This window comes from Vombatus ursinus, unplaced genomic scaffold (assembly GCF_900497805.2).
Source record: "Vombatus ursinus unplaced genomic scaffold, bare-nosed wombat genome assembly UNPS02005003.1, whole genome shotgun sequence".
In the NCBI taxonomy this organism is placed as follows: Eukaryota; Metazoa; Chordata; class Mammalia; order Diprotodontia; family Vombatidae; genus Vombatus; species Vombatus ursinus.
In genome coordinates, this window is record NW_020944781.1 from 11,981 (window position 1) to 37,620 (window position 25,640).

The 25,640-nt window shown below is 49.2% G+C and overlaps 3 protein-coding genes across 11 annotated transcripts in view; all 3 read right to left on the reverse strand.

Annotated features, from left to right (window-relative positions):
* Positions 1 to 684: 684 nt before the first annotated feature.
* On the reverse strand, positions 685 to 11,863 carry PIGO (phosphatidylinositol glycan anchor biosynthesis class O). 5 transcript variants are annotated; one of them, XM_027843167.1, is made up of 12 exons: positions 11,637 to 11,818; positions 9,372 to 9,871; positions 8,034 to 8,177; positions 7,582 to 7,705; positions 6,754 to 6,913; positions 6,210 to 6,389; positions 5,793 to 5,927; positions 4,403 to 4,658; positions 3,489 to 3,695; positions 2,942 to 3,147; positions 1,899 to 1,969; positions 685 to 1,414 (listed from the first exon to the last, which is right to left on the reverse strand). In XM_027843167.1, exons 2-12 carry the CDS (start codon positions 9,868 to 9,870, stop codon positions 1,285 to 1,287), a joined length of 2,112 nt encoding a protein of 703 aa, XP_027698968.1. In that variant the 5' UTR covers position 9,871; positions 11,637 to 11,818; the 3' UTR covers positions 685 to 1,284. The 5 variants fall into 5 exon arrangements, with proteins under 5 accessions (XP_027698968.1, XP_027698942.1, XP_027698951.1 ...); XM_027843141.1 differs by lacking the exon at positions 11,637 to 11,818 and adding an exon at positions 11,827 to 11,863 and having other exon boundaries at positions 4,403 to 5,927; XM_027843150.1 differs by having other exon boundaries at positions 4,403 to 5,927; positions 11,787 to 11,839.
* A 1,314-nt stretch (positions 11,864 to 13,177) lies between these two features.
* Positions 13,178 to 17,558, reverse strand: STOML2 (stomatin like 2). Its single transcript, XM_027843118.1, has 10 exons — positions 17,457 to 17,558; positions 16,501 to 16,638; positions 16,095 to 16,194; positions 15,713 to 15,771; positions 15,525 to 15,626; positions 15,179 to 15,313; positions 14,675 to 14,819; positions 14,476 to 14,555; positions 13,983 to 14,111; positions 13,178 to 13,482 (listed from the first exon to the last, which is right to left on the reverse strand). The coding sequence occupies exons 1-10, from the start codon at positions 17,499 to 17,501 to the stop codon at positions 13,345 to 13,347; spliced, it is 1,071 nt and encodes a 356-aa protein (XP_027698919.1). The 5' UTR covers positions 17,502 to 17,558; the 3' UTR covers positions 13,178 to 13,344.
* Positions 17,559 to 19,846: 2,288 nt separating this feature from the next.
* FAM214B (family with sequence similarity 214 member B) overlaps positions 19,847 to 25,640 on the reverse strand; it is a 16,033-nt gene continuing 10,239 nt past the window's right edge. For 4 of the 5 annotated variants that reach the window (XM_027843186.1, XM_027843194.1, XM_027843202.1 and 1 more), the window contains 7 exons: positions 23,291 to 24,256; positions 22,789 to 22,847; positions 22,452 to 22,557; positions 22,145 to 22,303; positions 21,798 to 21,866; positions 21,488 to 21,663; positions 19,847 to 21,248 (listed from right to left, as the gene is read on the reverse strand). In XM_027843186.1, the coding sequence (XP_027698987.1) occupies positions 21,095 to 21,248; positions 21,488 to 21,663; positions 21,798 to 21,866; positions 22,145 to 22,303; positions 22,452 to 22,557; positions 22,789 to 22,847; positions 23,291 to 24,181 (1,614 nt within the window). In that variant the 5' untranslated portion in view covers positions 24,182 to 24,256 and the 3' untranslated portion in view covers positions 19,847 to 21,094. The remainder of the gene's footprint in view (positions 21,249 to 21,487; positions 21,664 to 21,797; positions 21,867 to 22,144; positions 22,304 to 22,451; positions 22,558 to 22,788; positions 22,848 to 23,290; positions 24,257 to 25,640) is intronic. The other variant, XM_027843209.1, reaches the window with a different exon arrangement.

The following is a 25,640-nucleotide window of genomic DNA, read 5'->3' on the forward strand; positions in this document are numbered from 1 at the left end:
TAACGAAGACTAAATTTTAAGTAGTTAAGTGTCATAAAGCTTTTTACAAGATTATCATAAGATCATAGATTTGGAGATAAGAGACCTTAGCAATCAGCTATTCCCTCATTTTAAAGATAAGGAAATTCAGAACCAGTGGGAAGTTATTTACCCTAGGTCATAAAAAGTAGTAAGTACCCATTAAAGGGTGCAGGATGTCATGGAGAAGGGAGAGCCTGAAGACAGGGAGGCAAGTTAAACCAGTGCAAAAATTGAGATGAAGGGAATGAGGGCTTAGACTAGGGTAGTAACAGTGAGAGTGAAAGAGACTCAATCATACAGCAGTCTCATGTTGTTCTCTAATTCTGTGTGACTCTTATTCTCCCACCCAGCACATTCCATCCCTACCCTCTACTCCTCTCCCCCTCCAAAATGTGAACTTCCTAATGGTAGGGCCCGAGTCTTCTTTTGTGATATCCACAGCATAACCTCATATGGTGCCCACACTGAGTGTGGGTACTAAGCAGATTCATTGAATTGAAGGGAGTGAGGGGTACAGATCCTGGGGGGGGGGGGGCAGGAATATACTGCAATATGGCATGGGGGAAGCTAACTAGGAAAAGACAGAAACTGAGTACGGACAGTATTCCTCCCCAACAAAGTCCCACCCCACAGGACAGAGGTATCTTCCTTCCAGCATCTCTCTTTCTTTCACACATACACAATTCTCCAGTGTTTTATTTCACTCTGGGTATACATAGCAGCTCACTTCCCCCACCAGGCCCCCACCCCAGATTTCTCCAGTGCCTCAGATTCACATTAACCCAATCTCACTTAGGGAAAGGCAGAGTCATTTGGCTTGGTCAGGCTAAGAAGAGAAAATCAATGGAGAGAACAGGGTCAGGCCCAAAACTTCTACATAGCTGCTTGGCCTGCTCCAATCCTTCCAGAGGAGAGACAATTTCAGCACAGACCTGAGTTCTCTGCCTCTCTCCAATCCTGAATATGAAAACCCCAGTGAAGTCACTGTTACCATCTGGCTCCACAAGTGTGTGACCCATTGCTACAAACCCCTTGAGAGTGAGGTACACACACACTCTGTCTGGAGTAGAGGATGCTGGTGACCCAGCTACAACCAGGGCAGTACAGGTCTCCACAGAAGTGGGTTGAGTCCTAGCCAGAGGTCCTGCTCAGCATGTTGTCTCAAACTTAGAACTGTAGGACAAGCCATGTAGAGGTGAACCCAGGGTTTACTTGCCCTGGGGGTATGAAGAAAGATTGGTCCCAAGGTCCAGGTGACAAAAGCTACCTCTCCTGGGACAGAATGAGCTGCTTGAACCAGGACCCCACAGCTCTGTCTACCCACATCACCAGGGCCACACCCAGTAGGAGCGCTAGGCTGCTCACCACAAAACCCACAGCTTCAAAGATGAACCTACAAGCAGAGAAGCAGGGGCATTAGGATGGTGTACCATGGTAGAGAACATTAGTAAAAACTGGTAGGTTAAACGGAGGCTAGCCTTTTCTGCCCATTCCCTCTCCCTCCTTATTCTGACACTCTGGAAGGATATATATACCCCCAATTCACCAGGCCACCACCACCCCTCTTCCAGAAGATACCTCTCTACTTCCATTTTATTTTGTGTCTGAGCAGACTGATACCCAAATCAAATCCTCCACCCATCTTCTTTTTATTTATTTATGGCAATTGGGGTTAAGTGACTTGCCCAAGGTCACACATCTAGTAAGTGTCAAGTGTTTGGTCTGAGATCGGATTTGAACTCAGGTCCTCCTGACTTCAGGGCCGGTGCTCTATCCACTGCATCACCTAGCTGCCCCCTCCAACCATCTTCTCATCTAACTCTGGGACCCCCCCCCCTCCAACCTATATTCCTCCTTCATTGAGAACACCCACTCACTTGGGAGCAAACACCTTCCAGACCATGAGATGCCTCCGAAGTATGGAAGCTGCCAGAACACAGGCTAAGACCTGGAGGGGAAGAGGGAATGGGGAAGAGAAGAGTGAAGATAACTAGGATGGGGGATGGAAGTGTAAAAAGGCAGAGAAAGATGAGAGGTGAAACTCTCATGTGAGCATGAGGAAAACAGCAGAAGTGCATATCATAAAAGGAGCAGTGGCTCATACTCTGTGGGCCCAGGTTCTACTCCTGACTTGTCTACTAACTTGCTGTGTGATCTCAGGCAAGTCACTTAACCAACTCATGGAAAAAATAGTAATTTTGAAAGTTCTGTTACAATTCTGCAATTCTTCATTCCTAGTGCTCAGAGCCCCTGCCTCCTGGGGATAATGCTAAACAAATTACTGCCCCCTCACTTTGGGAAAGAATCTGTAGCCCCACCCCTTGGGGGTGTGGATCACAAGCTCGGGTTTCCTGGTTCAGCTGAAATACACCATTAGCTGGGTCTGGATCCTGGTGTGGTAGAGAAAGAATTAGACTCAGAGCCAAAAGACCTGTATTCCAGTCTCTGTCCCACCACTGACTCAATATGTACTCTTGGAGAAATGACAGGCACCTCAGTTTCCTTACCTGTAAGTTGGAGAAAATTATTTTGGTCCTTTCTTATAGGTGGATTGTGAGGACCAAATGAGAGAAGGTATTTCAAGGACCTTAGAAAACTGTAGTGACTGATAGTGAAGCATGCCTTCTCCCTCTTTGCAGAGAGGTGGCAGACAATAGATCCAGAATGAGGTATACATTGTCAGACAACACCAATGTGTTGATTTGTTTTGTTTGATGGTACTTACTTGTTTTAAGAGAGAATTGTAGTGGGAGGGGGGAGTCACTAGGAAGTGACAGTGATATTTTTTTTTCCAAAAGCACCAATAGAGCATAAAAAAAAACCCCAACCAATTGTAAAGTGGTATGTTAAAGTTAAGAATCACTAACTCTTTAGTTTCCCTCTTTCAAAATCCCCAGCCATACCAGTTAATCATACCTACCTGTATACCTAGGATGAAGAGGTACTTGAGGCCCAGTTGTAGGAGAGCAGCATTGAAATGATGAGGGGCATCCCGGAGACGCATCTCCATCAAGGGTTCCTCCTCCTTCTCTCCCTCCACCTCGGCCCCACTCGCTAGGGGCTTCTTCTTCGTAGACCCTTGGCCCTCACACACAAAGGGCCAGAGCAAGAGCAACGGGCAGCCAACTGCCTCCGGGGGTGAGGGAAACACAGGTCTGGGTTACCTTAGGTTGCAAGAACAAGCCTTGATCCCCACAGGACAGCCCCACCCTGGCAATTCTGTGCTTTAGCCAGATCAGGTGGGGGGGGGGGAGCCCTTCAGAAAGGAGCTTCCAAGGGGCCTGTGTCTCAACATTCCTTGGCCAGAGTCTTACCCATTGAGCAACTGAGATCAAAAGATGGATAGAAACAAGAAACAACAAGGTTCTTCCCTCTACCCTTGTGCCACTTAGGTGGGACTACCACCATTCCCCTCTAGTCTTGGGCTCAGTCCCAGGAGAAGGAATAGGGGTTGGGGGATGAGATACCTGAAAAAAGAAGGTGGGAGGCAAAGGTGTTGGCCCCCACAAGCACAGCAGGCAGCAGAGGGGATGAACCATGCCCCTCAGGGAAGCCCACAAAGGCAGCATTCCAATGGATAGCTGGAAAGACAGGTTGATGGCCTGTGGAGTAGAAGGTCTGAGTAGCTGTGAGAGCCCAAGCGGAGATGGCAAGCCATGGCACTGAGAAGGGACCTGGAAGGAGACATATAACTCATCCTTAATACTGTTAGCCTGCCCCCCACAATGTCACTACCATCCCACAGCATCACACGACTGCCCTGTACTCTTGCTACTTGAACATTATTTCCTATACTCTGATCCTGCCCCCACTTTGCATCTGCCTCCTATGCCTAGTCACCCTGATCCAACTCCCCCCCACCCCACAGTCACAGTTGCAGACAAATGGTCACCTACCTGCCTAGAGAATCAGTGGGGTACAACTTCTCCAAAGGAAGCAGTCCTGGTTGGGGCAGGGAGTGGGCAGAGGTGTTGAATGGGGGGTGGGGGGGGTGTGTGTGTGTGTGCTTGATCCCTTTTTTCTCCCAAATTCTTTTTTTTTTTTTTTAAAGGCAATTGGGGTTAAATGACTTGCCCAGGGTCACACAGCTAGTAAGTGTCAAGTGTTTGGTCTGGTCTGAGGCCAGATTTGAACTCAGGTCCTCCTGACTTCAGGGCCGGTGCTCTTCTCCCAAATTCTGATAGCCCTTGAGATCGAGTGATGGCAGCACCATTATGGAGTGCGACTAAATGTCAAGGTCACTGAAGTAGGCCTGCTATTACTAAGGGAGAGGACAACCTCTATTCAAACCTGGTTGATTCACCTAGGCATGTAGCTGTTCCAAGGGCAAGGAGATGGATGTTCTAGGGGAATCTGCAGACAAGACAGCCTTGCTACCTACCAGAACTTCCAGCTGGGTTCCCAACAGCAGTGGCGAGTAGCTGCAAAAGTAGGAAACTCTGCAGGAAGAGGATCAGGAAGGCGAGGCTGATCCGCTCAGTGTGCAGCAGCAGCAGCGGGAAGGCCAGAAGGGCAAGGGTGGTCACCATGGCGGCAGAGTACACACTCCCCAGCCCGTAGGCAGCCAGTGACATTGGTGTCTGGCCCCCACCCCCGGCCAGCTTTCCCCTCAGTGCCTCCTGCATTCGACGGTAGATCTGAGGGACCACGTAGTCCAGGTCAGCCTGGGAGGCTGGGGGTCCCACAAAAGGGACAACAATGGGGTTGGAGCTACTTGCCCCAGTCTTGACCAATACTGTGACCGGCTGCCAAAGCAGTAGCCCTAGTCCTAGGGCTGCCAGACCCAGTACAGCCCGTGGCAACCCTACCACAGCTCCAGACACCAGGGCTTGTAGCCTGGGGGGTGCCTCATCTGAGCCTGAGGCCAATGCCCAGTGGGCAGCAGTGCCAAGTGCCATCAGTGGCAATCCCCAGCGCACAAAGAGGACTGGAGGTGCAGGGCTGTTAAGATTCCCACAGCGGCGCAGCCAAAACCGTACAGATAGGACCAGCACCCCTAGTGCTCCTAGACATGCCCCATACCAGAGGTTCTTGGCCTGGCCACCACCCATTGCAGCTAGAGGAGTTAACCAGGGTGATGACTGGCAAACAGGTGTCTCTTCTGGGCAGCGATGGAAGAAACTAGACAGGCGTACACACAGGAGCAGGCCAACCAGTAGCCCTAGGGCCTGTGGACCCTCCCGCCGTGCCATAGATGCTGTGGGGGAGCTGAGGCAAGGAGCTGTGGGCCACCCCCCCAGAAGCCGGCCCTCCCAGTGCAACTGAGCCACTAGAAACAGGGACATTGAACGCAAAAGGAAGGGGGCTGCCCTAGCCTCAGCCAGGACAAAGCTGTCAGAAAAGAGAGCAGCCGAGCGGAGAAACAGGAGCACCAAGATAGGCAAAGGGCCTGGGAGAATAATTGCCATTGGTGGCCGCCCCCTTGACTTTAAATTCCACAAGAAGGCCATGAGGGAGGTGGCTGCACCCCCTGCGCACAACAGAGCTGGCTCTAGCCCACTCCCACCTGCCATCAGTCCCCCAGCTAGCAAGGCAGACCCTGCCAGACCCCAGGCCACAGACCTTAGGAGCAGGCAGTGGAATGGGAAGTCAGGGGAGCTGGTGAGCCCAGAGGTCACTAGGCAGAGAAGGCAGGTGGAAGCCAGGAGTATGGTGCCCCCTATCATTCGGGCTGGGCGGAATCGAGCCCATGTCTCTGTGCAGGCTGTCCGCGCCCCCCGCAAGAACAATCTCAGCTGGGAGATCAGACCCTGTATGTCGGCCTCTCTGACCTCTTCAGTCTTCAGCTGATCTAGCAGTCGTTCATATTCAGAGGATGCAGAGGAGAAAAGGTTCTGAAGGTGCTGGAGCTCCTCAGGAGGCAAGTCCTGGGCAGCTAATGAGTAAGCACGAAGAAAGCGGGAGACCTGGGAGAAGGGAACATGGAAGAAAATGGAAAAGAGAGTTTATAAGGCATGGGATGGGAGTGAAGGGGGAATAAAACAGAGATGAACAGATGTCCAGAGAGCCCCAGGGCTAGAACCCATACCTTATATGGGATAAGTAGGGACAGAAATAGGTCAGGAGGTGATGGGTCAGAGGAAGGATAAGGATAACAGGGTCACGCTGTGGGTTTTTGTTCAGGTTCCTAACTCCTGGATCTCTAATCTAACATAACCCCTGTCTCTAGGGAGCGCCAGCCCCTCTACCTGTTGGGCATTGAGATGGTAGGCAGAGGCCTGGGCAAGAGCTGTAGCAAGAGGCTGGGCATCTCCTTCTCTTGAAAACAGGTCCACCATCACCTCTCCTATGTTTCCAAAAGGTATGGGCAGGCCAAGCAGAAGGGCCAGCGTTGGCACCAGGTTCACCTGGGGAACCACTTCTGGGTCCTGGAGGCAATAAAACCAGAGGGAGGAATGAATCAGTGGAAAGAGCCACTTCACAGTCCTAGCTTAGAATAAAATGATGGAGAATGGGGGAAAGAGCATTTAAAGGTGACAGAGATGGGCAGGAGTGATGGGGGACAGAGTATCTAGAGAGAAGGGGGAAGTGATCGGAAGCTGGTAGAAGCATGGGGAGAGCAAGATGATATCTGGAGAAGGAGGTCATATGGAGGAGGCTTGTTAATTGTGGAGAAGAGGGTGAAACAGTCATCTAATGGACACTGAGATCAGAAAGAGAAAAAGAATTCAAGGGGGCCAAAAGGAAATAGGAGAGACCCAGGCAAGGGAACTAATGGTTTATTGCACTTACCTTCAGGGGCGCCCTGGGGAAAAGGGGCAAAGGGCTGTAGAGAAAGAGTGCAGCCGTGACTTCTGGCTTGCTATCTCCACCATGGTCTCCTGTCTCTGTCATGCCATGATCTCCAGCCACCACCAGCAGTGTATCATTCTCCAGTCGCTCCACAAGGGTCCTGATTGCAAAGCACCAAATAGTGGGAAAAGGAAAGGGGCCACTGGGAAGATCCTAGCCTGGGTACAATCATCCCTTAACCCCTGACAGTCCCTAAAGATCATTCTCAGGGGTTTGTGGTTTTGCAAAATACTGTTGCCTTGTTTAACCCTTACATGATAACTCTATGAGGCAAGCAGGGCAAACTGTTTTCCTATGTCACATATAAAGAAACTGAGGTCCAGAGAAGTTAACTGCTCTGTCTAAAGTCCCATAGGTAATTAGGTCCCATGACCCTCAGGCTAGTTTTCTGTGGGACCCAACTTACTCAGTGGGTAGAGGAGACCCAAATAAACATGAACTCTTGAGCTTCAGAAAGTGGAGACCAGTGGCAATAATTAGTGGGGACAGCAGAGTATTTGCCAAAGTCTGAGCAATGAATGTTTGGTACCACGAGAACTTCAACAGAGACCCAACAGATACACAGAGATCTTCTCCCTCCCCGCAACCCTACTCCCACACCACTTCTCCCCCAGGGAGAGGAAAGGCAGTCTCTCTGACCAGATCATGCTCTACTCCAAACTACCTCCTACCACACTAACACACACATTTTATAGCCTACTATCTCTGCCCCATAATCAATTGGGCCATGCTTCCTGCCCACAATCAAACTTCTCTAGTACAACTTACTGAAGCATCTGGTCCATCTGGTTGAGCTTCTTGGCCATCTCAGGATGGTGGGGACCATGTTTGTGGCCACAATGATCTACACCCAGGAAGTGAGCAATCAGCAGGTCCCAGTCATCTCTGTCCACTGTAGAGACCAACACTGAGAAAAAGGGCCTGATACCCTTCCTCAATTTCCCAGCCTTTAATATTCCTCTACCAATGGACACTGATTCCAATCCTTATCACCCAGGGCAGTACCATCCAAAGTACCCTCAAAGCATCACTTCCTTGCCCCTCTACATATTGTAACTCAAAATCAGATCCAAAAATCAGATCCAATGTATGTTGGATCTATTTCACAAATTGAGTATTGGCACTAGCTTCTCAGAATAATACCCAAATATAAGACTGGTCTATCCCCATCCCTCCCTTCCAACAGCGTCTAAGCCTGGATCCCAGTTGGGACTGCTCACTGGTAGGGTAGAGGTGCTCCAGAATGCCATTGTCCACAGTGTGTAGATCTTTGACATTGAAGGATGGGAAGAAGAAGGCTTCAGAGAAAGCTCCTGGGAACAAGTCCTTCCAAGTGTCATCCCCCATGAAAACCACTCGTTTCCCTGAAGCATTGGGAGAGTTAGGAAGATGTCAGGCATTGAACAATGGAAGGGACCACTGGAAGATTGTTTTATAGTGTGGCCTCATTCTACAGTACCCTCTTTTTCCCTTCTCCCACCAATACAAATCCTTTGCTCTAGCCATGTTAGTCTTATCACAAGGCTCACTGTCCTTCTTATACCCCTGCCTTTGCTTACACCATTCACGCTATCTGTAATACCACCCCCGCCTCATTGCTTATCCAAATTTTTTTTTTTTGCTTATCCAAATCTTAAGCATCACTAAAAATGTAATTCAAATTGTACCTCCTACATGAAGCCTTACTAGCTATCCCAATCCACTGTAATCTCTCATTCCAAATATTTATAGTAATTCTAGTCTGATATAACATAATTTTAAAATACTGCCACATAAGTACTAAGTTATATCAGTTTACAACCAAAAACAGTCCTGTCTACCAAAGAGCTTATATTTCTTTTATTGTTCTCTAATTGTTTCATAAAAGTAAATCATTTCCCTCAACTATGATGTAAATTCCTTGGAAGCAGGGACCATACCCTTATTGCAGCAATCGCTTGAACAAAGCTTAGCACAGGGCTAGGTACACATCAGGGACTCAAATTACCTGATAAGGTGTAGTGAGGCAGATAAAACAGAAGGAAAGAAGTTCTAGACAAAGAAGAAATGGAGATTCTGTGATGGTAAAGGGAAGGGAACACATAAGGAGGGGAAGGAAGGTATGAGAGAATCTATGCAGCATACTGAAAGAAGCATGAGACTGGAAGTAAGAACACACGGGTTCTAGTCACAGCTCTTCTACAAATTAACTGTGTGATCTTAAGCAAATCACTTCACCTGACTAGGCCGAGTTCATCCATAAAATGAGAGGGTTCCAGATCAGAGGTTCTTCTGTGTTTTTGCATGTTATGCACCTTTTCCTTAGTCTGATAAAGCCCATGAAGCCTTTCTTAGACTAATGTTTTAAGTGCATAAAATAAAATACATAGGATTATGAAGAAAATCAATTATATTTAATACAGTTAACAAATATATATATTTTTTGAAAAGTTCATGAACCTCAGGCAAGGAGGCTAAGTTAAAAGAAATATATTGTTTAGTATAGTTTAGACACTAGTGACTAAAAGAAACATAACCACAGGAGGTTACCTAACATTCCATAACCTTATTAGACTGACCAGTGTTGTTGAGCTGAGCAATGAGGTTATCTTCTTGGATGGCATAGCTAGCAAAGTTGCTTCCAGCATCAATGAAGGTAGGTAAAGAGCCTGTGGTGAGAGCCTTGAGTCGTTGCATGGTGGTGGTGGGTGGGTCGGCCAGGAACCGGTAGAGGCGAGCATGTTGTGGCTGGGCTTCCAGAAGGCGCTGTATGGAACCCAGCCTTCCTAGGAAAGGTTGTGGGGCAGGAAGGCCATCTGGCCAAGGCTGCACAAAATCAAATCGTAGTGCATCTATCAGCACTACCACAGCTCGGGAAAATCGAGGAGCTGTCCAACAGGCCCCTGGCTCACCACGGCCACCTCCCACCAGAGGTCCTTTTCCAGGCAGCTCCTGACAGATGCTATGATTGGTAAGCTCCAGTCGGGTGAGCAGAAAGCCACTGGTGAAGACGGCAATGCCAGCATAAAAGAGGAAGCAGACCCAGGCCAGGAAAAGAAGTACCAGAGCCTTCAGCATTCTGGAAGTCAGGAAGACAGACACACATTACTTAGGTTCTCATTGCTCACTCAAACTCTTGTGCAATCTCTCACTCCTTCAGCCTCTCCCTCCCTATCTCTTTCTTCCCCCACCTGTTCCCCCTTCTTCCACCTCTCTGTCACTCTCATGTAAATTTTCCAAGGCCGACCAGTCAAGGACACTTAAGGTACAGAAATCAGGTTCTCCCTTCTTCAATTAAATCCCAGTTGAAAGCCACTACCTAACAAGCCTTCCTTGAGCCCATTCACTAACTCAACAATACAATGTCACCTTCCATTCCAAGTTCAATGTATTATTATAATTTTTGTGTACAGATAATTCTATCCTGCTTCAACAATGGCACGGGCTGTCTCATTCTGTACCTCAGTTTTTATTTCTGTAAAATTGATTAGATGGCCTCCATGGTCTCTTCTCGATCTAGATCTATGATCTAATACTTCCCATCAGACCTGAGGAATTCCTCATTGTGAGGTCCTCCTTATTATTCTTTGGTTAGAAATCATCTACTATAACAATTGGACCTACACCAAGAAAGCTGGAGATTAGACAAGGATAGCACCTACCTCCTGAGGTGGTTGTGAGGATAAAAGCAAAATACATGTAGAGTCCTTTGCAAACCTTAAAGTGCTATGTAAATGCTAGCTATAATATTATTATTATTAGACATAAGTTGGCAATGAGGGTTGGATGATACAAGTTGGCATGTGTCTGAGTCTTAAATGAAATACTGGCTAGAAAGAGAGAAATGCGTGTTCTGACCATAAAAGACCCTTGTCTGCTGTTATCCCCAATTATGGGATCTAGGATTATCATCTACTACATAAGAAGTATGAAAAAAAATGGGATACTCCCTAGTGAGAAGGTACGGCTCTTTTAACACAGGCTGAACAGCAAGTGTGGGAATGGAATATCACTCCAACAACCACCTCTTCTCTGGGACGTGGGACACACAAAAAAGTGAGACCCCTCTAACCCAAGATGTCCCCATGAGTTCTTTCTCCTCTCATTTTCTCCTTTCTCTTAAAACTCTCTCCTCTCTTACCACTCCCTGCCCCACAAACAGGTTGGGGCAGTGCGCAGCATGGCGCCCTTGGCTTTTAATGCTTCCTTCACAGCACCGCCCTCCCTTCCCTCCTAGAGAACAGCCTCTCGGGTGTCAAAGTCACCCTCACCAGTATCGTAAGCACAGGCCACTCCCTCATTTGGAGAGATTAGCCACAAAGAAAGGAACCATTAGGGCAAAGAAGGGGAGGGGAAGGGAATGAAATAGTGCCCAAAGTAAAGGCTGGTGAAGGAGAACCTAAAACACACCAATAGCTGGAGAGAGATGGAATACTTGGGAGAAAGGGGGGTACTGGGGAGGGATGTTGGGAACTAAGGGAGTGGAGAGAGTAAGAGGCAGAAACAGCATTGGGGGGCTTGGGGTCGTGGGGAGAGATGCTGGGGACACAGGAAGTAGGGAGGCTGAGGTCACTGAAGGGGTAGTGGTGAGTGGAGTGCCTTATGTAAGAGACAGAGCGGGGTAGGGTGCAGGGGCATGAGGACACGGAAGGGGAAAGGTGAGGACACTGAGGGGTGTGAGAGACAGAAGGGACAGGGCTGGGGGTGCAGAGGCACGAAAAGGGGAGAGCCGGGGGGCCCAGAGCGGGGAGGGGTTGGAAGGACGCACGGGCAGGGGGGCGCGGAGAGGCGTGGCGGGGAGGTGGGACGCGCGAGAAGGGAAGGCCGAGGACCTTCGAGCACACCTGCGGCAGGAGGGTGACGGAAAAGTACGCGGCAAAGGAGGACGGACGGATGTGCAAACACATGGACCCCAGCTGCCCTCCCCGCCCCGGGGAAGGGCGACGGGAAGCTAGGACTACTAAGGGTCGTCCCTCCCACCCGGCTGGGAGTACCACGGGGTCCCCGGCGAGATCTCTGGGCACCCTCAGTCACCTATGAGCAGCACAGCAGGCAGCCGGAAGCAGAGCGCCAAGAACCGGAAGTGAAGCTCAGGTTCGCCAATCCTCTCTTTCCCCCCCCATATCATAGAGAAGAGGGCCGACAGAGAGAGGAGCACAGTGCCTGGAGCGCCCCGCCCTGGAGACAAGGAAGAGGAGTGATGGAGAGGCACCAGGGGCAGGGAGTCACAGGGAAAGACGGGGGGCCTCCCAGAAGTCCTGAGCAGTGGAGGGATCTTTTTTGTCTTTGCATCCCCAGCAGTTAGCACAATACCTGGCAATCGTAAGCACTTAGTAAATGTTTCTTGAATGAGCTGTGAGCTGCAACCCATTCTTCACCTCCAAATCACTATTTTAAGTTGAGCAGTGAGGTGAGGAAGTTCTCAAAAGTTGAGAGGGTCCCTTCATACTGGACATTTCTCCATAGGCAGCACTTGTCATGCCTGTGACACCCCAAATGGCTATACTCTGGCCAAACCCCTCTCTAAATGGGGGCAGAAGGAATGGGATCAAACATGAAGAGTTGTGGCATTTGGGGAGGGGGCTCTGTTCGGTCCTGTCCTCTTCTTTTCCATTCCACCAGTGTTTATATGTCCTTTGCCTTGCATCCAGCCCTAGTTAGGTCACACCTTAAAAACAAAGGGGAAGGAACCCAGAGGCTATTGCAGATATCAGGGTGGAACAAAGTCAGGCTACTTGTGGATCTGGACTAGGCTCCTGGGATGGACATATGGGGGGGGTAAATTGATACAGATGGCTAGATAAGGTGGGGTTGGTCTTAAATCTTTAGAGACAGGGAGAAAAAGCTGAGTTCCTAATAGAGACATAGCCACCACAATCCCACCCTCAAGAGGCAGTTTATATCTCACAAATTTGACCTCTGATCCCCCAGGGCAGCACGAAACAGAGATTCTTCTCTATTCCCTGCAACACCCAATCCTACAATGGGTAAATAAGAAAGCATGAGTTTCAAGGAACAACAGGAATCCCCATTTTCTGTCCCAAGTCTTCTCAGCAGTATGATGCAGACTACAATCCCCAGCATGCATCCTGAGTGAGGCTACTCAGCATGCTGGGAAATGAAGTCTAGTCCTCCCCCATAGAGACAGTTCTGTATGGGAAGAAGACTGAGCAGAATGCAGAGGTAGTGTTGAGAACTTCCAGTGTTCCTTTTAAAACTTCACACCTGCCTACTTGCCACAACAGTATCAACTTCTGAAGAAAAATGCTCCCAGGCCCAACATGGATATGGAGTATGCAGGAGAAGGGTAACCCATGGCCCCACAAACTATAAAACCAGTTTCCTGAATTTCCCCAAACTCCAAGACAATGAGGATGCTTCTTGCTGCTGTCCCACTAGATGTGTTTATTACATGATTAAAGTTCAAATAAAAAAATAACCAAAATCTTGGCTGAGGGGTCCAGAAGTGTCAAGGGCAGGGGGGTAAGGGTGGGTCCTGGATCAGAAGCCTCCCCCAGGACTTCCAGGTTCCACAGGCCAAGCCAGGTTCTGCTAACTCAGTTTTACACGCTCCAGCTCTTCATCCAGACCAGTGTTCGCACACTGGGCAACCCTGATGTTTCCATCAGAGGCTGAGTTTGGTGTCTCACTTGTGGAGGTTTTGGTAAGGGCTCCATACACACCCATAGCCTGGGATTGGAGACAAACAAAGTTATGAGATTGGAGTAGGTGTAACTGGGTCAAAAAATAGGGCAGGGGACAGAAGCATAAAAATGGAGGAATAAGAAGCAGAAATGAAGGAGACATAAAGATGTGAGAGACCAGGGAGAGAAGATGCAAGTGAGTATTGTAGGCAGAGGACAGACAGTAAAAACCTTAGAGCTGAAGGGAAGAAGTGGGGACTATGGTGAAGGGTCATTCATATATCTGAGGTGGGGAATGGGCATTTCATTGAGAAGGAGGCTATCCAGCTTGAAAATGGGAAGGACAAGGTCACTGGCTTTCTCTCCAGGAAGATTTAATTCTTTTTGACTGGGGATGTGAACCTTAAAAGTAAGGAAGGCCTTTAGGGAAGGTGTGAGAGATGCTAGAAACAGCATCTAGAGGGCATCTCCCTGGAGTGACCTGAGAAACTACTTCAGTTTCTGGTAGAATTCGGCTAAAATGGGCATGCTGGGGGAGACTCTAACCTGAGCCACCATGCTAGTGACATCTCCGGGATTAGAGGGTAGCAGGATGGTGTTGGTATCCTTTGCCAATTTGGAGAAAGCGCTGACATACTGCTCGGCCACTGTTAGGGAAGCTGCTGCATCTCCATTCTGTAGTCACCAGGGGCATGAGGTCAGGAATCGCAAGAAGTATAAATAACATAAAGGGTCATGGGAAATGAAATCAGGGAATATGGGATAGGTGAGATCAGGAGCCATGGGAAACAGGAAATCAGGGGATCAAAAGGGCATAGAGTCAGAGGACATAGGCTTGGGGATGCATTTTAAGGTTAAGTCATAGGAAGTGGGAGGTAATAGGTGATACGAGATATGAGGCCAGGGATGACAAGTTCAGGTTACAGGGGACACAGGGTCAAGAGAACCCCCAAAAAGTAGACAGGGGAGCATCTGTGGATGTGCTAAAGAAGGAGTCAGGCAAGGAATCTCCTACCTCATCTCCCATTAATTCACTCACTTGTTGTGTCAGAGCTGATGCCAGGATCCGTATAGCCTCAGCCTTGGCCTTTGCTTTGGCCAGCACTGCACTGGCCTCTCCTGGGAATGGGAAAAGCTCTCAGTGACAGGGCACAGAGAAAACTTGTTCCTGGCCAGTCACTGTAAGGACAGAAGTTTGCCCAGATCAGACCCCCTCCTTTATGCCCACCATCACTGACCGGCTGCCTGGTTGATCTGCTCAGCCTTCTCTGCCTCAGAGGCCAAGATCTGTGCCTGCTTCTTTCCTTCAGCCACATTGATGGCAGATTCCCGAGTTCCCTCTGACTCAAGCACTGTCGCACGTTTCCGACGCTCTGCCTCTACCTGGAAGCAGGGTCACCCCACCCCAAGGTCACCTAGGGGACAGACCTAGTTCCTAGGCTATCAGGGACAGTGCTTAAACAGAGACATAGTCATACTTTTTCATCCGAAGGTCATCTTGGGAGTAAAGACAGGGCTGAAGAACTCAGATGTGGATAACCATAATCCTGGCCAACAGTACCTCCCCAGAGGATGAAAGAGTAGGGACCAGGGGCTAAGAAACAGCAAATCCACTGCCCTTCTCACTGGGCATTTGAACAGGATGGTCCCGGCCTCTGTAACCAAAGAGCCCTCCCAGTTCCTACGGTTTCCAGCTCTGGACTGCCCCAACTTTCCAGGAACCAAGCCCTCAGTCCCCCAACCTGCATCTGCATGGACTCCTTGACTCGAGGAGGTACATGGATGTCCTTGATCTCATAGCGGAGGCAGCGGATACCCCAATAATCAGAGGCCTGATTAATAGCATCCACAATGCTGGCATTCAGGGATTCTCGTTCCTGGTATGGGGGAAAGACTATAGGTAACATCTTATCCCACTGGGAGCCCTGTCCTAGACAGCAGGGCTAGGCAGACAACCTGACACCCTCCCTTGACTCCCCCTCACATTATCAAGCCACCAGGGGAAGACTAAATAGAGCAAGGTGTGTATAAAGGCACCTTTACACTCTTACCCCCAGTGACCAAAAGCTGTGACCTGACTCCACTCACTCGGAAAACTTTATCCAATGAGAGCTTTCCAAGCTCACTTCTCATGGTTGTCTGGGCCAGCTGGGTGACTGCATACTCTGGATCTTCTACACCATAGCTCGCCTAGGGAAAGGTTTGTGATAGGGAACATGACATCCTGAGATGAGGAGTCACAAAAATTACCCACAAATTTGGAAGTAGGAAGGTACCTTGTAAGGGTCCATGATGCGCAAGTAAAGGACTCCATCAATCTGTAGTGTCACATTGTCTAGGGGGAGAGGGGAGGAGGTTAGGGTCTTTAGTCCCTCAGCTCCATGTTCTCCCTAAAGCACCTCCTTCCCTCCCTGCTGTACCCTTCCCCCCTTCATTTCTTCTTTCTTCCCTCCTTCATCTCCCCTATTGTGACTTCTCAGCTGCTCCTCAGTTCTCCCATGTTCAGTCATATATATTCACATGTTCACTAAGAGTTGCCCACTCATATGTCCCTTCACTCAGTTAAACACGCATACATATAGGATGACTGTGGTTGCTTTCTTTTGAGCCTTAGCATGCTCCTTGTGCCTCTTGCCCAAGGAAGGGTGCCCTCCTCACCAAGGGTTACAGCTGACTGTTCAGGTACATTGATGACAATCTCCTTAAGGCTCTGTACGTATCGGATTCGATCCAGCACAGGGATTAGGATGTTCAAGCCCTGGTAAAGGATGGGAGGAGGAGTCAGGGGATCTGGTAGGAATTAAGACCCTGAAGGAACAGTCCCTACCCTAGAGCATTCAGTCCTCAGATGCTTCTAGATAATCCATATGTGTTGTCTCTTCCATTAGAAGGTGAGCTCCTTAAAAAAAGAGACTGTCATACTTTTCTATTTGTATCCCCATTTTTTAGTATAGTGCTTTGCATATAGTAAGTGCTAAATAAATGCTTTATTCATTCTTTCATGATCAGTGCTTCCCTCAGCTATTCTCCAGGGGTAAAGGGGAAGGGAAAAGGGAAATCTCACCGGTTCCAAAATACGGTGGAATCGACCCATCCGCTCCACTACCCATGCCTCTTGCTGTGGCACAAACAGCACAACTGTATTTCTGGGTAGGCCTGAAGCTGTACGGTGTTGACTGGGGCCCAGCCAGGCTCTGGGACCCTGGAGGAAATAACAATGGATAGGAAGGTGTGGAAAATGAAAATGGGGAGAGTAGGTAAGGAGGAGATTAGAGGCTGGGGACAGCAGGGATATGATGGGAAAATAACTCATGAGATGGCAAGGTACATTACTGATAGGGTGGGGGTGGGTGGGTGAAGTTTGCAGCAGTGGGTTTGTTGTGCCAGTGCAGGACAAGAAATGGACATGGAGTGAGATGGTAAGAAGAGATGGAAGAGTAAGGGTGACAGTGTAACAGAAAGGAGATATGGCTCATAGAATCATAAATTTTTGGCTGGACCTTAGAGTGCAACCTCCTTCTAGAAAGATGGGGATGGATATACAGACAAAAAGTAGACATTGGGTGGCTGCAGGGATGGGAGAAATAAAACAAGGGGCGGGGGGGGGCGGAGAGGGGTTACAGCAGGGATCCTGAGTATGTAAGAGAAAAGAGAGGAGGTGAAGATGGACAGGCGAAGCACCAGGAAAGGCACATGAGAGACAGGAAAGTGTGAGAGGCAGGGAAGGTGGCATGGGTGGACGCACGCACGGCAGGACAGGGGCCGGAGGTGACACTAAGAGCTGGAGCCGCCTAGGGAGAACATCCCCCCTCCCCGCTCCCCACACGCACCTCCACTCCACCCCAAGTGCATGGGTGTGATCTTTGATGCCTTGGTTCTTCCCTTAACAGTGACATATCCCGCTCCCACCTTCCCCTGGTAGTAAAGGGAGGAGGGGCACGACCTCTGCCTCCGCTCCCCCGTGATCGTGACCCCTCTGCCGGGAAAGACCTCGGGGAGAAGGATCAGCCTCATTCTCACCTTGAGCACAAGGCCCCCGGCCCCCCGCGCCACGCGCACTAGCATCTCCCACCACCGCCACTGCCACAACCTGCCCTCCGGAACCAACGAGACTAGGCCTAGAACGGCGCCTCCCTAGTCCTGGAACGCGCGCACCGTCTCATACGCCCCCCCCGGAAACACTTCCTTCTACCGCTTGGTCTCGGAGCCAATCACGGACGCTCGACAGTGCAGGATTCAAACTGTTCCCCGGAAAGCGAAATCCCTACTGTGACGGGTTCCGCGACTTACTCCTACCCCTCACTGTTGGTCCCGGTCCCAGTCTCAGACTTGCAAGCCCCCGCAGAGACGGTTCTCTGGTTTCCGGCCCCATTGGAAGAAGTGTACAGGTGACCTGCAAGGTCAGACGCCTGCATTCTTTCTCTAACCTTTCTCCAAACCTCAGTTTACTCGCCTGGGCCTCTTGATATTGTTGGGGAATAGGGGGAGGAGGTTGAGGGTTGCTATGGCGTCCCAAAGGGAGGCGCTATTACGTTGTCATAGTAATGGCTTCTTCAGGGGATGACCAATACCCCTCCCCCACTACCAGGGACTAACCCGGTTCCCCGTTGCCGTAGTGACTGGGCTTCCTCAGTTACCCTGGTGACTGGGTCTTGGCTTCACCTCGCCCCTGGGCTTTCACCAGAGAATGGAAAGAGCCATGGGGACCAGGCAGCTCCTTGCTGGCTCTCCAGATAGAGAATCCCCTTTAAGTAAAAACAAAATAAAACAAACAAAAAGAAAAAAACATGGAGCTGATACCCATTTTCCTTAAATCCATGTACTGGATTTCCACCTCTTCATTATTTGTCCTGGCATAATTCAACCAGTTGTTCGTGTTTGGATTTTTCCCACTCTCCTTTTGTAGCCACTAAACTACTAAATCCTGTTGATTCAGCCATGTCTTGAATCTTTCCCCTCATCTCTAGCACCTCTACCCCGTCTTTATTGCTAGAGCTTTCTGCCAGTCCTTCCACAATCTGGCACATTATATTGCTAGCCATTTTTCTTCTGCTACTACACTCAATATGATCTATGCTCCTAGAACCTAGACCCTTTATTGCTTCCAGTAAACACCATATACTTTTCCACATTATTCATGTTGCTCCATATTCCTGGAATGTTATACTCCCTGCTGAATTCTTACCATCATTTAAAGCCACTCAAATGTTTCCCTTACCAGTTTTATTTGGCTCAGACCATCCTTAGGTATTTGTTATTACTGTCATCTCCCCCTACTTGATTTTGAGTTCTGTGCATTATTCAGAAGGATGTGTTCATGTTTCTGTGTGACCGAAGAGTAGCACAAGGGATGGTGAAGAAAGACAGGAACTTAGGAATCAGGAAGACAAGGTCAAATCTAGTCTTAGTCACTTACTAGCTGTGACTTTATTTGTAAAATGGGAATAATAATAGCATCTACCTCCCAAGGTTGTCATGAGGATCAAATAATTATAAAGTACATAGTGCATGGCACATAGTAAGCACTATATAAATGTTACCTATTACTATTATTATTATGGAAGTGGAGTTGACCCCTCCCCTCAAGTACCTTTCATAGTTTTACACATAGTAGGTGTTTAATAATTATTGAATTTGAACCACTGGGAGAACATCTAGACTCAGGAACTAGCTTCCAAAACTTAAGACAATACTTACTCCAGGTATAAATGAGGGCAAAGAGCCAACGGTAATTATTCTTAGTCTAGAAGCTCAGATTTATTCCTGTTAAGACTCTGCATAGACAAACATGGCAGGGTTTGGAGCAATCTCATGCCTCTCCTCCCTCTAACACTGGTGGGTGTTTAGAGTGGATAGAGTGCTGGGCCTAGAGTCAGGAAGGCCTGAGTTCAAATATGGCCTTTTATTTAAATCTGGGACATTTATTAGTTATGTGACCTGTGTAACCTGCATGAGTTTCCTCAGCTGTAAATTGGGGATAATAATAGCACTTATCTGAAAGGGTTGTTGTGAGGATTATGAGGTAATATTCTTAAAGTGTTTAGCACAGTGCCTATCACATAGTAGGCACTATTTAAATGCTAACTATTATTATGAAACAATCAAGGCCTTCCATAGATAGGTCCTGTCCCATTTCATTGAATACTCCCCAGTCTTCAAATCTGTTTACTGCCCACCTTATGATCTCGAAAAATTAATTTCATCACTCTGGGCCTACTTCTTTTATAAAATGGGGGAGTTACAGTAGATTTTTCTCTAAGGCCGTCTTCTAACACTATGAGTTATGCTAGGAACGCACCATTGAAAAAGCCCTGAAGAGTTTCACAATATCTGCCCTTGACCAGCCTCTTTAATTCTCCCAAGGTCTGCATTCCCCACTCAATCTCCATCAAAAAGTGTTAAGGCTCAAGTCATGTCTCCAAACAAAAATTTATTAAATTTCTTTTTCTTTTCTTTTTTCTTTTTTTTTTTTAAGAAAAGTACCAGATACAATTTATTCCTCTGATTTTCAAGTTTCTGCAAATGCTTGTTCCCCTAAACTCATCCCCAGGAGGCAGGGCTGGGGCTGGGTCAGGGTCCAGGATAGGGTACAGTCCAGGGGCAACAAACAGCCAGGAACCACAGCAACCACAACACCAATGTGCAGGGGCCATTCCTCCCCCAAGCTGAGGTAGGTGGGTCAGAGCCCAGGGCTCAGCCTCTCCCCAGGCAAGAAGTAGGAAGGAGAAGAGCCCTAGTTCTTGGCCCTGACTCTGCTCCCCTAGCCATGCCTCTTCTGCTCCAACTTCCCCAAACACACACACACACACTTCACTCAGGACTGCAAGGGTGGGAGAAGCAGATGATGGAGGGGGAGGAGCACATTAGAGTATAGAGCCCACCTTCACCCGCATTACTACATACACACACACACACACACACACACACACATTTGGTTTCTGGCAGGCATCATGGGGCAAGGGAAGGGAGAACAGGAAGTAGGGAAACTAGGTCTTTGGCTAGTGACCCAGTCTCTTCAGGATAACACCTCTACTCTGGCCCTCAGGCACATGGAGTAAGGCCACCCCCATACCATTCTGCTATACTCTCCTCTTCCTCCTAGCCTCACTGCCCCTAACTAAGACAGGGCAGCTCTCTTCCCCTTAACAGAGATCAGTCGGCTCAAACCTGGAGGTTAGGGCAGTATCTGAGATGGGTGGAGCAATGTCAATTCTCGGGTTTTGGAGGCCACCAAAGCCGTCCCAACTGAATAAATTATAAATTAACAATAAATAAAACAAGAGGTGGCCCCTGCCCAGGATGGGAAGGGAATGCTGAGTGAAGGGTGATAGGCCTGTGTTCCCAAGGTCTACAGAACATGGAGAAGGCGCCACTCCCTACAACTCCAGACATCAGGAAAATTTCTCTTCTTCACCATCAAGGGTAGTGGCTGGGAAGCCAAGTGGGAGGGGAGAGAGTGTGTGTGAACCTGCAGCAGGGCATTAATTAGCTGGAAGATGGAGAAAAGGAGTTCCAAACACCAAATGGTCAATATTTCAGCCTTGAGTATCGCTGTCCCTTTAATTCAGGCCTAGAGGACCTGCCTCTCTCTTCTGGCCCACTGAGTCCAAGATGGAGTAGGCCAGTGTCCTTGGAAAGGCCTGAAATTATCAGGGCAGTCAGGGCAAAGGTGAATAACGAGGATTTTGGGGGGCCTCTGTCAAGGCCTGCAGCTCATAGGGGAGCCCTGTATCTAGTTCCAGGCTCCGGCGGGAGAAGAGGAGGCGGATGTCTCCATGTAGGTACAGCCGGCCAGAGCGAGAACTCCGGAACCTGTTATGGATACAAAGGATAGAGAACCAGATGAGAATCCACAGAGGGAGGAGGCAAAGTGAGGTCTGAGACAAGACAAAATGACTGGATTGAAAAGATACAGATGACGAAGAGGGGAAAGAAAAGAATTGGGGAAGAGATATGAAGGTAGAAAGGGAAATTATATCTAAGAATGCCTGGGATCAATCAAGGTAGGAAAGACCTGAGTTTTCCCAACTATATCCTTGACCCCTCCCTACCTGAGGTGCAGCAGGTAGCAGAGGAGGCGGCAAGTGGGGCTCACACTGCCCTCCTCACCCACAGGCACCAGGAAGAGTCGGTGGCGAAGGAAGGTCACATGGGCAGCAGGCATGTCCGAGAAGTCAAAGGTCACAAGGAACATCTTCACCACCGTCTGGTTAGGGTTAAATAAGGTCTGGGGGGCAGGGGGAAAAGGGTCAAGAAAAATTCTAGGGGGCCATCCCACCATCCCCTCCCACACTAAACTCCACATTGTGGGGCTGGGAAGGGCCTGCTACCACCCGTCTTCTCCCCACGGGGCAGACTCACCACTTGAACGGTGCCCGCCTTGGGAACGCTATAGCCCTTCCTCCCCAGAGGGTTCAGGTCCACGACGCCCTGGGGATTCCAGAGGAGTCATGGAGCCATCAGCTAAGACCAAGGTGCCCAGGAGCCCCCCAACCTCTTATTCTTAGAGCCCCTTCCCCCCTCAAAGCCATGAGCTCCATCCCTTTCTAATCACCAAAGCTCTTATCCGTCAGATTTCAAAGGGAAGGGAAAGAGGAAGATTTGGCAAAAGCTGATGATTGTCCTACCACTCCCCTCCTTCCTTTCCCCTTTCCCCAGCCTCCCCATAACCTTCCAGAGACTGGAAAACAGAGTCAAGCAGTCCTTACCAGGAAGGGGGCAGGGGCACTATGCTCAGAGACATCAAAGAAGGTGACAGCAACAGGCAGGGTGACATGCTGGGGACAGTAGGAACCACTGGCCCCAATCTCAGCAGTGAAGCCCTCAATGTGGCCAGATGGTACAAATCGACCTCGAAGCAATGACTCCTATAGGTTAATAAGGGATAGTGTATTAAAAGAGGAAAACCAATCCCTTCCCCCACTTCCTTTAAACAATTTCCCTAGGACCCTTTCCCCATGGGAATCTCCCCCGCTTCACACCTAGTGTCTTTCCAGAACCCAAGGGAGTCAGTACCTCAAAATTGCCTAGCAGGGTGCGGCTGACAGCAAGGGTAGGAACAGGGGGGGCACTGGGAGAGATCAGCAGGCCTGGCCCCTTCCGGAAGTTTCGCAGGGAGCTCCTTAATAGGGAGAGAGGAAGAGGATTATTCAGGAGTCCCCTTTCCCCCCAGCTTCTCTCCCTGCCATCTTTTCTCTACAACTAGAGCATCTCCAGGGAGCATCCATCCCATCTCCCCCCATCCCCTGGGGCTTATTGGACCAAATACCCATGACCATCTGCAAAAAGAAAAGGAGCAACCTTGTGCCAGGCTGGCATGGAGATGGTATAAGAAATGAGGTCAAACACTCACAGTTTTAGACGTCGGGCACCTTTCAGCCTTCGCCCTGTAGGACTGCAGTCTGCCAATCCCTGCGAAGGACAGGAGGAAGAAAAGAGGGCCAAGACTGGTAAGAGGAGGAGAGTCAGAACTAGGGGTGAAAGCGGGAGGTGAGGCTCAGAGGCAAAAATTCCCATTCAGGACTGCTCTGCCTAAACCAAACCAACATTATCCTCAGAGAGCGAGGGCATTAGGAGGAAACAGTCAAGGTTAAAGGATGAAGATGAAACAGAACCTAGATATCTGCAGTGGACATGTGGGCAGGGACAGGACATCAGTCCAGCCTTTTATCCACAAAGTTTGCCCAAAGGGACACTAGTTCCAGAGGAAAGTCCCATGTGGTTACGCATAATAGCTTACTTATTTTTATAGGGCTAGATGGATTGGATTAGAGCAGTACTCTCTGACCAAACAAATAGAGGACAACTACAGGACAAATTGTAGCTGCATGCTTCCTTTCCAGCCCAGAGCTCACCTGCATTGGCTCCCTGGATATGGGCAGCAGGTGGTTCCAGAACGGCGCAGCTTTGGCATCAGTACTTCGGGCAGCAGGGGGAGAGCCAGAAGGAGCTGCCCTGTGCCTTCGGAGGGCTGGTCCCTCATCTCCAGAGTTGGCATCAGGGGCCTCTCCAGCTGGGAGCAGCCGCCGCTTGGCAGGACAGGGCCCTGAGGGGGCTGGGCCTGGGGGAGTGTGCTCAGGGCTGTGTCCATTGGCAGTGCCAGGGGGTTCCCCAGGCCAGGGGCTGCTCCCATTGCCCATCTCAGGTCCTGGGTCCTCTTCCCCTTTCCGTGCAAGACTGTGCAAATCAGCATCAAGTATGTGCAGCTGGCCAGAAGGTGCCACTGGCCCAGGGGCCTCACCTAGACCCCCCTTCCCCCCAGGTTCCGGGGGGCCCCAGTCTCTGGTGTGCAAAGTGCTATAGGAAGCATGTGGTAGAGGCCCAGGGGAAATCCAGGCCCCAGCAGTCCTAGGTGGATTTGGGCTGTCCCGATGTTCCACAACCTGGAGGCCACGGTGTGAGAAGTGCTGGCCTGCCCCTCCAAGCCCCAGGCTGAGCCCAGCATCCAATGGCTCTACTGTGGCTGGCTCTTCAAGGGTCTGTCCTTCCCTGCCTGCTATTCCTGGACCTCGCTTTGCCTCACGGACACCTTCAGTAGGGGGTCCTGGCCGCTTCAGGGCTCTACGGGGTTCAGGAGGGCTGGCCAGAGGGGAGAAGACAGACACCTGGTAGACTCCCTGGGACACAGTCCCTCCTGCTTGGCTGAAACCCATGAGCAGCCCACCCCTCCGGCCCCCCTGCCCAGCTGGGGGCTCTGAGGGGCCAGGCTCAGGGGATGGCGTTGGTTCCACCTGCACGTGGCGCATGGAGTTCCCCTCAAGTCAGAGCAGTTCCCCCAGGAGGCCTTTGCTTTGGGCCTGGGCTGGGGGTCCTGGGCACATCTGGAAAGTAAGAAGAAAAGGGAAGGAAGTTACTATCCTGTGGAGTGGTCCAGATTTACTCTTGAATTGCCCCTTTAATCCACATCTATATCTTTGGTCTTTCACTTGGACTTTAGGCCTACACACCTAGCTGCCCAAAAGACCTGTCTACACTGAACAGACCTAAAATAAAACTAATCTTTAGCCTGAATTTCTTACTCTTTCTCATCTTCCCCATTTCTTTCCATGCCAACAACCTCCACCCAATATCAATGCTGGAAATCTATTTGACATCTTTACTTTTACCTCTTTTATCTAATCTGGCACCTTTTCATCTTTCCTTCCTCAAATCTGACCTTTCCTCAATATTCCCAGGATTACCAATCCAGCAGCCTACCTTATCTTATAATTTATTGATACAATAGCCCCTTACCAAGTTTCCCTGCCTCTAGTCTCCCCTCATTCCATGCTTCTATCTGACAACCCTTCCTAAAACTTGCTTTCATCATGTCATTCCATGCCCAAGAACCATGATGGTTCCCTATAGCCTCCAACATCAAACCCAAACAGCCTATCACAGCCTTCCATTGACTGGCTCTCTTCTCCATCTCTATCCAACTTTATCTCTCCCCAACACATATATTCCAGTCAAGCAGAGACAATCTATTTACAGCTTTCCTTTCTGCTTCCTTGCCCTCAATACTTGTTCTCATTTTACAGCATCATAAGATCATAGATTTAGAGCTGGAAGGGACATGGAGTCCAACTCCTTCATTTGGCAGAGGCACAGAGGTTGACTCCTCTAAGGTCACTAAAGCTGGTGTTTAAGGCAAGATTTAAACTCAAGTCTTCCTGACTCTAAACTCACTGCTCTATTATCTATTCCTCCACCTAACTGCCTAACTTTCCACCTAGCCAGAAAGCTCTTCATCTTCTTCTCTACCTACCCAATTCTTAGACTACTTCAAGATCAGATCAATGCCCATCATGTCTACAAAACCTCCCCAAATTCACTGTATCCTATAATGCACCTTCCTTAGCCCTTCAACATACAGCTTGTGCCACAGTTCTCATCATATCTTTGCCTATAGATTATCCTATATTTGGTCTCAGTTGTTTCATCCATTAATAGTTTTCCCCCCTAAATTCAGTTCAATTCAATATTTATTAAGCCTCTACTTTGTGCAGGACATTGTGCTAGGCACTCTGGTGAACACAAATATTAAAGAGACATGGTCTCTACCTACCCACAATGAGCTTACAATCTAGTTAGGAGGAGGAAATGATAATTATACAAATAAACATAAGACAAGTTAGACTATAACTGCTATGAGAATGCAGAAGGAGAAGGGTGGGATTTGTGTGTGTGTGTGTGTGTGTGTGTGTGTGTGTGTGTGTGTGTGTG

What these genes read in the sequence shown, in the direction of transcription:
- PIGO (XM_027843141.1), bottom strand. Translation starts at nt 9,870, where the DNA reads ATGCTGAAGGCTCTGGTACTTCTTTTCCTGGCCTGGGTCTGCTTCCTC. An exon ending in TCTTCATCCTAGGTATACAG is followed by an intron (nt 1,970 to 2,941) that starts GTAGGTATGATT and finishes CTTCCCCTCCAG; the next exon opens with GTCTTAGCCTGTGTTCTGGC. An exon ending in TGGAAGGTGTTTGCTCCCAA is followed by an intron (nt 1,415 to 1,898) that starts GTGAGTGGGTGT and finishes CTCTGCTTGTAG; the next exon opens with GTTCATCTTTGAAGCTGTGG.
- STOML2 (XM_027843118.1), bottom strand. Translation starts at nt 17,501, where the DNA reads ATGCTAGTGCGCGTGGCGCGGGGGGCCGGGGGCCTTGTGCTCAAG. An exon ending in TCCACCGTATTTTGGAACCG is followed by an intron (nt 16,195 to 16,500) that starts GTGAGATTTCCC and finishes ATCCTTTACCAG; the next exon opens with GGCTTGAACATCCTAATCCC. An exon ending in CATTGGATAAAGTTTTCCGA is followed by an intron (nt 15,314 to 15,524) that starts GTGAGTGGAGTC and finishes CCCCCATACCAG; the next exon opens with GAACGAGAATCCCTGAATGC.